The following is an 11,857-nucleotide window of genomic DNA, read 5'->3' on the forward strand; positions in this document are numbered from 1 at the left end:
CTGTGCTTGCACTCTTATGTTTCACCTGAATGCACATTTCTGTCTTGTACATGGCTCTTCTGGTACATGCTGATCCCTTCCTGACAGGTCTGGTTATGCCCTGCGTGCGCAGCCACCTTGCCGACTTCAAACGGTTTTGTTTACTCTGTGTTTTCCCTCAGAGCACATCAGAAAAAGCACAGAGGCCAAAGAGTCTTCAGTTAGGAGACGGCAGACTGACACTGCATCAGGCTTCCTCGCTCCAGCAGTCAACGCCACTCAGCCCGCCCCCCATCACTCCGAAAACCCCAAGAACCCACAGTAAGTCCTGTTGCACTGTAGTTTGCTTTCCACTTCCTTCTGGGCAGTGTGTGTGGTAATAGAATATACCAGCGGTTCTCAAACTGTGGGTCAGGACCCCAAAGTGAGTCACGACCCCATTTTAATGGGGTCACCAGGGCTGGCATTAGACTTGCTAGGGCCAGGGCCAAAACCAAAACCAAATCCTGAGCCCCACTGCCCTGGAGCAAAGCCCAAGTCCCACTACCCGGAGTCAAAGCCAAAGCCCAAGGGCTTCAGACCTGGGTGGCGGAGCTCAGGTTACAGGCCTCCTGCCAGGGGCAGAAGCCTTTGGCTTCGGTTTTGGCCACACCAGGCTTTGAAATTGGCTCCCCCGCCCAGGGCAGCAGGGCTCGAGTGGGCTCAGGCTTCAGTCCCCCACATTCTGGGATCATGTAGTAATTTTTGTTGTCAGAAGCCGGTCACAGTGCAATGAAGTTTGAGAACCTCCTGGAATACAGGCAGTCCTCAGACTTACGACACAATTGGTTCCTGAAAATTGCGTCTTGTGAGTCGAAACATCAGCACTCGAACATTCACTCCACTGCAGGACCGAGCGTCGTAAAAGTCGAAACCAATTTTTGTAAGTCAAATCAGGGTGTCAATTCAGAAGCGTCGTAAGTCGAACGTCATCAAGTCGAACGTCATCAAGTCGAGAACTGCCTGCATACCATGTTTTAGTAGAGAGAGCCCGAGAGCTAATGACAGCTTCAGACCAGGGGAGAAAATCTGGTAGGAAAAAGGTGTATTGAAAGAGACCCTGACTTTTACCATTCGCCTTATGGACTTTGTCTCTGTGTTACCAAAGGGGCTGAAATAACCCTTCTTAATTGTGTGCAGCCCAATAAATTGAAATTAAACTTCTTCTACGAATAGTTATTTTTAACCTACTAGGCCAGACTTTTTTTCATCCAGGCTTTTCAATGAATGGTGTGAACGGATATTGTGAGCTAAATTTCTGAGTGAAACGCCAGTGCAATTATTCGTGGGCACCTGGGGAACGAGAGACTGTCTCTGCAAATCAGGCCCTTTGTCTCTAGCATGACAGAGCATGTTCAATTTATAGGGCCTGCTGCTTTTTTCACTATAAATCAGGAGTGGCCCCAGTGAAGTCGGTGGGGTTAGCGAGAGCCGAATGAATCCAGGACACGTTTTTAACAGGTCTCTGGCTAAAGTCTTGGGCAAAACTTGCACTTTTCGCTGTAAATAAGTGAACTACAAATTCCAGCTGTCTGTGTTGCCCAGCTCCATCTTGTGGCAAAACATTTTATCAGGAGACATAAATTGCTGCCGAAATCTCAGCTGGCAAATTAAAAACGTTTTACCTGTCGAAGAAGGATTTTATCTTAATAGGTAAGGAAAGTGAGACCCTTATGGAGTGCATCCCTTACATAGACAAATATGGGATTTGGTTGGTTCAGATGTAAGCTTTTAGGGTGTGGGTGTGTGGGCGTAAACTTGGTTTAAGTAGAGAAGCCAGATAATTTTAATTGTAATTAGTAGCAGGACTATTTCTCGGGACTTTTTTTTTGAAGTTTGGATACTTATTTACCCCATCAGAAGGAGTTAACTTCAAAGTGAATGCTGAGGTTAAAGCCTGAGTGGAAAGGAAACCCCTCTGAACATTTCAGATGTGATAATGGATTCAATTTTCTGTTCCCCCAGGCATGCCTTGTTCACATGGGTTTAGAATCACGTTACGAACATAGAAGTCTTCTGGATCTTTTGAAGTTAGGGGAATTACAACTGGGATTTTTCTTTGACCCATCTGTTCAGGTTCATCTGCTAAAATGGTTGGGGACCTGTTAGTAGATTAAAACAAAACAAAACATAGGAATAATTTTCCCTTCAAAATTACATGTGGTCAATGCCATTTCCCTCCCACATCCCACCCTCAATTCAGTCTTCTTTGACTTAAGTATCTTTTTATTGCTTCTAGGTTTTCCCTCATTGCAGGCAGATGGATTGGCAACTGCTAACTTCCAGAGCACCCCACCTCCGCCTCCACCCAAGAGCAAACCCTATGAGAATAGCAACTCAAGGAACTCTTCGGAGGTAGGGAAATTGGAACGGACACTGGAACTTTCCCAGTTGCTCTTAGGGTGGGTGCTACTTGAAACTTGTCTGATCAGTTTACTGGTTTGCTTCCTGAAACCATAAGAGAGCAAGAAGTTTTCCGCTTAATGGGAAGGCAATCTAGCCAGTCCCTTTCTTCAGCTGAAAAGAACGTGCTTTCCTTGCCTTGGCAAAATCTGCTGTATCCAATGTTTTGTGTTTTCTTGTTACTGAAAACACAAACTAACACGATGACCTGGGAATTTAATAACTATTAGTCAGGGTGTAAATATCACCGTACTCTGATTTTCAGAAATGACTAATGGTTTCTGGGGGCCCAACTTTAGGACACTGGGAAGGAGCCTGATTTTCCCAGGGTGGGTGCTTTTCGCTTTCTGAAAACCGAGGCCCCTGATATTAAAACTATGGACCAAGATAATTTTCTGGTCTTCATAAGTCATCATATCACTGTGGCATCATAATAGTATCTTCAATGTGTACGACTGTAGTGCCTTTTATTGGAAAGCATATGACAGTGCTTTACAAGGCTAGCTAATATCCATACGAAGGATCCTTTCATCCTGCACGGAAATGCAGCCTCCTCTGGAGTGGAACACAGCAGCTGTTTAACAATGCCTAGCAACCCTGAATATCCCTTTGAAACAGAAAAGGAAGAACACCCTGTGCAATCAAAGCTGCAGAGAAAGTTTAGAGAGGAGTAGTGTGATACCCGGAGTTGGAATTTGGCCAGTAATACTGAGTTTTTAATACCATTCTTGATTTTAAAAAAAATGAAAATGGGATATTTCGGCTGTGTCTACTGGATGAGCTGGGGTGGGCTTTCTGTGCCCACGTGCACATACTCACACTCGCTCCATGCAGCCACAGTAGCGATAGTGCAGGCTGAATACGTACCGGCTTGTTTCGGCACTTGGCACGCATCAGCCATGTCTTTGCCGCTGCTAGCGTAGAAGTAGCCTTAGAGGCCACGAGTGGATCTGGCCTCAGTTTTACATCGATTCCAAATGATGGCACCTCTCGCAGGGCTGGGACGTACCCCAGCATCATACTATGGGACTGCTTCAGTTCTGACCGACAGGGCCACCTATGCAATCCCCCAAAACATGTCCTGCTAGGGATGCCTTAGAGGTCTCCTCTGCAAATCCTGACCTGGTCTGACTTGACATAGCTTGAGACATGGGGCAGCGCTGCTGCACGAGGTGGTCTGGCTGCAGGAAACGTGCGAGAGCCGTGCGAGTGCTGGGAGTTATTGTGCAAGAGGATTAATGAAGAGCTCCCTTTCCCTGAGCCTTATGAGAAAACGGATTACTAACATGCTGTTGCTCACTACATTGTCATTGACCTTGGTCTGCAGCAACGGGACTGACTCAGAGGGCCGTAAGGAGAGACTGTAAAAGTATTTCACCAGAGGGTTTCTGCACATTGCTTTTTAAGTCATAAAGCCCCCACCTAACCCTTCCTTTATTTTCTCTAAATAGTTTGAAATCCAGACAGTTTAGGCTGAGCAAGAGGAGACCACGTGGCCTCTTGCTCACCCAACCTTCTTTCAGGTCTGTCTTATTCCAAATGTTTCCCTTAACAGCTCATGTGCATTGGTTAAAGTAGCTGAAGGGAAAAATCCAAAGAACCCAAGAGTGCAAATTTGTGCAAAACCAAGGGACAGTCTTCAAAATCCCGTTCCTTGTGCAGGAAGGGTGTGACTTTTGTACTGGAACTTGTGGCGTGATTCACTGATTCCTTGCACCATGTGCAGTCATTTGCAGGAGTGCAAAGAGATGTAAATGCCACCATTCTGACTGGGAAGCATTTTACACCCACTTGGCCCTCGCTGCACCTGTGCAAATGATCACACAAGTTGCAGCTCAATGGAAAATCAGGCCCGCGGTGTTACTCAGTGGAGTGCACCCATCAGGACAGGTGGTATTTCAAGGCTCCAGCACTGTAGTATTGTCCCCATTTTGCAGATGGGAAAACTGTGGCACACAGATTTGCTGAAACTCAGACAGCGAGTCAGAGGCAGAACCCAAATGTACTGGTTCCCAGACTTGTGTTCCATCGTCTGGTGCTGAGAAGTTCCATTTGGAGTGGAATTGGAGGATTTGATCCTGAAATAAATAGCCCGGACTGCAGCACCATCTAGACGTCTGTTGCCTGGTAGAGCAGAACTTCTCACCCCTATGGTTATGTGTTTTATCTTCCCAGGTTGCCCCACCACTGCCCAGCAGACGTGAAGTCAAACCTCCCCCTCCGCCTCCGAAAGCAAGGAAGTCCAGCGTCGTCTCTTCGGAGCAGGGATTGCAATAAGGATTCCCTCTGCGTACCCTCTAACACCTTGAGTGAAATGGGCTGCTTGTCTGTTTCTGACACTCTGGCTCTTTCCAGCCCTAAAGACTGGTGATCCCATCTTCCATTCCCTTCCCTGGGAGTTTTCCCCAGGTAATTCCAAAATAAGCCACTTGAACTGTATATACTTTGCATTCCCAATCCTCTGATTTTCCTTGCACACATTAAGACACGAAGCCCTACGGGGAACTCGGTGAGCTTTAAAATGGAGGCAGTGTTACCAGAAATCTGAGAGTCGTACCCCAAAAGGGCTTGTCTGTACTGGTGGCGGTTCCACAAGTGTAACGGCGTCAGTGCAAACCCCTTGTGCAGAGTTGCCACGTTGGTGTAAAAAAGGATTTGCAGCAGCACTTAAACCGAGGCAAGCCATGTCCATGCAAAACACTTCTTATACTGCCCCAGCATGTTTGCATTACACGTTGATACCTATGCAGCCCCACCAGTGGGGCGGAGGGTCAAGTGGGAGTAAGGGTGCCCTGATTTGCACGGAGTGGACCAGATTACAGTCATTCCCATCTGTGAAATGCAGCCCCGGGAGACGACGGGTCCTAACATGTGATGTTCCTCCTCAATTCAAGCGGCCTCATGAGGTTCTGAGTGTGTCCTGAGACCTGCTGGGAGCAAAAAAGAACATCACCTGCAGGACCCCAATGTCTCTGCTGGTCACCCCGTGTATTAAAGATGAGGGCAGGTTGCTCACACTTGGGCCAACAATGGTGGTAGCTCACTCCCAATGGAGAGTTTGGGTTCACCAACGCTGCCTCAGACCTTTGCTTTTGATTCTTGTTTGAATACCGCAAAGCCGTTGATGCTCCGCTTGTGTTGTCCCACCTACTCAGCCTGTGTGCCCACGGGACACAATACACTACGACATCCCCCGCCCCCCCGCCTTTTTTTTTTAAATAATTGAACAATGGTGCAAAAAAGTCCTCTCTCCTGTGGTACTCGTTGCTTTAGCATTAACAGGTTGCAGTTATCAGTATGGGCAGCTCATCAAGAGGACAGAGATTGTCTCCATTGTGAGGAAAGACCCACGCCGTGGCCACAGCTGGCCCGGGTCAGCTGACTGAAGCTCACGGGGCTTGGGCTGCGAGGCTATAAGATAACAGTTCAGAGGTTCAGGCTGGGGCTGGAGCCTGGGCTCTGGGGGACCCCACGAGTGGGGAGGGTCTCGGAACCCGGGCTCCCAAGCATCTACACTGTTGACGTTCGCAAGTGTGAAAAATCAGCACACTTTTTTTTTCGGGGATGGGGGTGGGGGGTTAGTTGTGTATATAAGACAAAGTCCCTGATATCAGGACGTTTGGTCACCCTAGTTGACCTAGGCTCTGAGACTTGGTTTTTATCACAGTATAGATGTACATCTGAATCTCGTAACCCAAGCTCAATAACCATTAGCTTTTCAAATCCCAGTTGAACTCTTGGCCGACAACCTTCCAATCCACGCACTCACAAACACACCCCCTTACTGTACCCTGTTGTTGCAACTCTCCTTGTGCCTTTTGTCTGGGAGCTTCCATTGTGTTCTGCACACAAAACGCTTGGCCTAACTTTTAACAATCACTAAACTCAAATGAGTCGCACCTAGGCCTGAGAGGGACATGAAAGACTGGGCCGTTCATCCTGAAGTTTCTGGTTTCTTGGGTTGCTCCGGTTCCTTGTGGGCTGTGTTTGGTGAATTTGACAATTATGCTGTTTAGGGATATTTTATGGAATTGGTTCTAATTCTTCTCTCTTAATTAGTTATTCCTTTCTTCTGTTGTTTTCAGTGGACGGCAGCAGCATTCTGTTTAATAAGTTTTCACTGCCTGATAGTCTAAATTTTCCCTTCTATAACTTCATTCCATTACTCCTGTTTATACTGCCACTTGCCACCCTAAATAATTCCTTTCTCTGCTTGGTGTCAACATCCTTCAAAAGCATGTAGACCAGTTTTGCGGTCCCTCCCTCAGGGCGTGATCCAGAGACCGCTGGAGTCAATGGGCATCTTTCCATTGAATTTGGCGGGCTTTGGATCAGGCCCTTCGTCATCACTTGTCCCAATAGGTAGGTCATTATCATAACTCTTGTAATCTTGTTTCATAAATCAGTCTCTCCAGCACCCTGCTCATTTTCATCGCTCTGAACTCTGTCCATATTTTTCTGGTCACATGATGATCTGAATAGCTGTGGTCAATTTTAAAATGTGTGCTTGTTCTTTTTAGCTCTGCAAAACAAATGAAAGAACTAGGTGGACTATATTCTGCATTCCCTTTCTCTGTCTCGGTTTGTATATTATGATCATCACCCAAGTATCTTAAGGTATGTCTACACTACAATAAAAAGTCCATGGCACCGAGACTCAAAACCCGGGTCAGTTGACATGACCTCCCAGGACTTGGGCTGCAGGGCTAAAAATATCAGTGCAGATGTTTGGGCTGGGAATGTAGCCCAAGCCCAAACTTTGAGGTCCTCCCCACTGTGGGGTCTCAAAGCCTGGACTCCAGATCGAGCCCAGTCATCTACGCTGAAATTTTATAGCCCCACAGCCCAAGTCAGCTGATGCAGCCATGCCCTGAGTCTTTATTGCAATGTAAACATACCCTGTGTGACTGGATCAAAAACCCTTCTGCTAAGTTCTGATTGCTGAATCCTTATGCCTCTCATGATGATTTTGGTTCAGCCCTGTCCTAGCAATGGATCCACCTGCAAATGTGGTGGCAATTCAGATCTGGAGCCAAACTTTGCAAGTGGAGCAGAGCTTTGGTTCGGGACCATCTCTGACTAGAAGGCCAGATCCTCCAGTGGTTTAAATCATATAGAGCCACTGAAAACACTGCTGAGGATGTGGCCTGCAATATTCAAAACATTTATCATATTTTTAACATAGGCCATTTCAACATAATTTCTCTTGCTATTGCTATACAAACTAGTTTCATTACCTCATTGAAAAACAAAAGGCCTTTAAGCCTAAGTAAAACACTGTCCAATAGTACAGGAATCTTATTGTAATTATTTTTATTCAGACTGGAACTATCCGATCTTCTGTAATATGTTTCTTTGGTGTCTGTTTGGATGAAAACAGAAACCTGCAGAAACTGCATTCACTGTGCTGCCCGTATGGCTCCCTAAACAGATTGCATTCATTAAAAGCTCATATCAGATTCACATCACAAAATAAGTTGGAGACATTTTAGAAGTCACACTGCAGTCACATCACATATGCCTACAGCTGTGTTTGCTATAGTGCACACACAACTGTCTTTTGGGCAGCTGCCTTCTCCAGGGAAAGCTTTGAAAACCTTTCTGATCATCTTGACCATATTCCACCCCTGCCTCCAATCCTCAGGGCATCACAGAGATTGTCAGTTCCACATTACATTCTTGGACACAGACATTGCTTGACTTGAAAACCTCAGGGTTTTCTTTTTTTGTTCCTTCCCCCAGCCCCGACTTTTCCTGCCATCCCTGATACACGTGCGCACACAATCCTGAAATCCTTACTCAGAACCCTCACTGAAGTCCATAAGAATTTTGTCTGAGCGAGGACTGTAGGGTCCGGTACAAGTGAATAGCGTGCGTGCATATTTCACCTTGTCTTAATTGTCACTTTTCCAGTCCTCCACCCATCAGTCAGTATCAGCCACATACTTACTTAATTTCCTTGCAAAAGAGGGAATATTCCGAGCACAAAATGGATGTCATGGTACATTTCCCCCTCGCTCTTTATATCAGGCGGAAAGCATGAATGTTTGCAAGAACTACAGCAAGTGGCTTTTCCCACCATGAGTAAGAGAGCTAGGCAGGGATATTGCAGTACTGTCTGGTTCATCTCTAGTTTTATTTCTCTGTGTTTTGATCTACTCCATTAGCCTGGTATATTTTGGATGCTTGCCAACTGTATGTAAGAGGAGAAATGGGCCTGATCAAAAAGCCCAGATTTGAACAACCCTCAAATTTGGAAAGAACTTTGCAGCCTTAACTCTAGAATGAGCCAAACTCGAAACCTCAATCCAGACACCCCCGAACTTTGGATCCAAATCTGACCTCTAGCAACACTTCCTCCTTCCACCTCTGTTTTAAATTCCTGTTCTTTCCCATTTTTCAGCCTTGGTACGGAGAGGATTGATGGACAAAGTACCTGGTATGTAAGGGGTTAAAACTCTGCCATCCAGAGATAGCGGCTAACTGTTAGGATTGTCAGCAGTTACTTTCCCTCCTGCTTGTTGTAACTCAACAGCACTAACACCCGAGTTACCAAGCGGCTAAACTAATCACCTAAGGCTAACACAGACAGGAGAGCTGTAGGAAGCTCTGTCTATTGACTCTGAACTTCAAGAAGCTTCAGGCTTTTTTTGTTGCTGTTGTTTTGTGGAGCTGTGGCTGATACAAGCCACATTTTGATTCTTGGCCTTCATTATGGGTTGAGCTCTTAAACAGGTTGTTCCCTGGCACCAACTTGCCTGACAACTTCCTTACGGTTTGCCTTGATGCGTTGGCTGTACAATTCAGGCTTTGCTTCTTGATGGCCTGTCGTCTGGCCTGTTTAGACCTCACTTCTACAGGAGGGGGACAGGGCAGCTGGTGCATAAGGAGGATGCGGAGGATTTGAGAGGTACTGTGTATTTCCTTCATCTTTAAACTCTCACTTGAGGATGGGGGCCAATAGTTGGGGGAGGTTTTTTTTGCGATGTCTTCAATCTGTCTCTAACTTGTCTTAGCCTCTCCTACTCGCTATCTTCTCATTGAGTGGAAAACATGCTCATGAATGGAAGTTTGTTTCCTTAGAGGTGTATTGCTGACTGGGCTCAAGGGGTCAGATCCTCAGCTGGTATAATTCAGATTGTCTCTATTGAAGACAAGGGGCAAAATTTTCAAGTATCAAAGTGATTTAGGAGCCTTGTTCCCATTTTCAGAAGAGACAGAGGCGCTTAACTGCCAGATTTTTAAAGGTATTTAGGCATCTAAGGATTAAATCTGTGGGAACTTGGCATCTCTGAAAATCCCACTAGATACCTATCTGCATCATTAGGCTCCTAAATAGCTTTGAAAATCTGGCCCTCAGAAACCTAAGTTTCATGGAAAGTAAATGAGACTTAGGCACCTAAATCCATTTCGATAAGGGGAGTTAGGCTTCTAAATTCTTGGAATGCTTTTGAAAATTTTACCCAGTCTCTCCCAAGGATGACAAAAAAACAAGCCCCACCATGATATAATCAGTCCACGGCAGAAATGAAAGCTTACTTCTGTGCTGACCGTAACCGTTAAAAAACCCAAACCTGGAAACCAAAAATCCAGTCTGCATTGAAATAAATACGTAATCTCACTTCCTAGCTACGCTGTTCAAAATGAGTGTTAGGTTTCGAGTCCCAGAACCTTTTAAATCCCGATTGGCAGCTTTCCTAAAAGATCTGCTTTAGTTCGGACAAGAATTATTTTAGGGAAGTTCCCTGGCGTGCATTATACAGGAGGTCCGACTAGATGATCACAATGGTCCCTTCTGGCCTTGCTAGTCTATTCACATTTTTTCCACTGAGAAATTTGTGTGACCCTTGCTTTTTGGGTGCTTTTTAATTAAAATTTGTAATGCCAGGATAAATTTGATTTAAAATATTACAGGTTCTTATCCATGCCTGGGGGAGAAATGGGCACGTTTCCCTTTCAGTGGATTATTAGATTAGGAAAGGAGGTTGACTCAAGTGAAAACTGTTCTGGGCGCAGCAGTGGCAGACAATGCAGCCGTGCCTATCGAGGAGGAGTGGAAAATTTGCGTCTAATAAACTTTCCTACTTCGTGCCAGCCAGCATACCTTCCACAAATGAACTGTGAGTTAGGCTTGTAGTGATAATGTAGGATTCATTGCTCCAGACTTACTGTCCTTATTTATTTTTATAATTGTAAATGGAAATATTAAAAAGACTGATATGTCTGTAATTTAACTGTAATTTTTTTTTGGGGGGGGGGTAGTGAAAACATTCCTGACTACGGCTGGTTCCCTGTTTCAATCCCAGCTGTTTGTTAAAAGCTGTTCTATCATATATATGTCGCTGTTTTCATTTCCAGCAACAGCTGTGGACCAAACTATGTAACTGCCCCGCAAGAACCTCCCTCTAAGATTCCAGGGGAACCTGAAAACACCTGAGTAGCATGGTCAAACTGATCTCCTGACATTAAAGGGAGTGACTTTCAAATGCACACGCCCAGTGTTGGCCTAACTCGGGCCAGGTCTACACTACACACTTCAGTGTAACTGTGTCGCTCAGGGGTGTGAAAAATCCACACCCCTGAGCAATGAAGTTATATGGCCCATATAGACAGCACTACGTCAGCAGGGGAGTTTCTCCTGCCAACGTAGCTACCACCTCTGGCAGAGGTGGAGTAACTAAGCTGATGCGTGAGCTCTCTCCTGTTGGCTTAGAACATCTTCACAGGGCCACAGAGGGGTAGATGCCCTGTTTGTAGTATAGACTTGCCCTCAGCTTCCATTGTGTCCCACTAGCGTAATAGCCTAAGGCGAACTGAGTTAAGATCATAATGCCACATACCGTTAACATATACAGATGATATTGGCCTGATCTGTCTCCCTGTATGTGTTACTTAATGATATCGGTATTATGACCACTTAATACCAGCAGTAGGGGATATGTTCCTCTTGAATGGCGGGGAAACTTATTTTTATGTTGCGGCATAACATGACCAGGTTGATTCCTTGGAGGTACTTGACTTGATTATTTAAGTTTTTAAAACCACTGTGGGCTGCAAGTAGCTTCATATCCCCCTGCAGCTGACTCACCCATACACACAGCTTTTCAACTGGTTCTGAAGACAGGGCCAGAGCCAAGCTTTGGAAAAGGGATTCTGTGCCTCTGATTAAATAGCATATTATTTACTGAGACTGTAAAGCAAGGTGTATAAATGTACGTGTTTGGAAAACAGTGTGTTTACTGTTGTAAAGTTTGTAAATATTTTTTTAAATAAATGTAGATGGAGCAAACCGGGGGAAAAACACCCTAAATGTCTTCCAGGCATGGACTTGTGAAATTGTGTGTTGTTTAATAGTAGGTAACTTCGATGTATTACACTAACGTCCAGAGGCCCCAACAAACATAACGGGCCCATTTTGCTAGACACTGTACACGTG

General features: G+C 45.4%; 1 protein-coding gene across 2 annotated transcripts in view; it reads left to right on the forward strand.

Annotated features, from left to right (window-relative positions):
• The window catches only part of DOCK5 (dedicator of cytokinesis 5), a 132,456-nt gene extending 120,740 nt beyond the window's left edge, over positions 1–11,716 (forward strand). For both annotated transcript variants that reach the window (XM_037886154.2, XM_043536224.1), the window contains 3 exons: positions 162–300; positions 2,258–2,373; positions 4,597–11,716. In XM_037886154.2, the coding sequence (XP_037742082.1) occupies positions 162–300; positions 2,258–2,373; positions 4,597–4,698 (357 nt within the window). In that variant the 3' untranslated portion in view covers positions 4,699–11,716. The remainder of the gene's footprint in view (positions 1–161; positions 301–2,257; positions 2,374–4,596) is intronic.
• Positions 11,717–11,857: the final 141 nt, after the last annotated feature.

The sequence above is a fragment of the Chelonia mydas genome, chromosome 26 (genome assembly GCF_015237465.2).
Source record: "Chelonia mydas isolate rCheMyd1 chromosome 26, rCheMyd1.pri.v2, whole genome shotgun sequence".
Taxonomy (NCBI): domain Eukaryota; kingdom Metazoa; phylum Chordata; order Testudines; family Cheloniidae; genus Chelonia; species Chelonia mydas.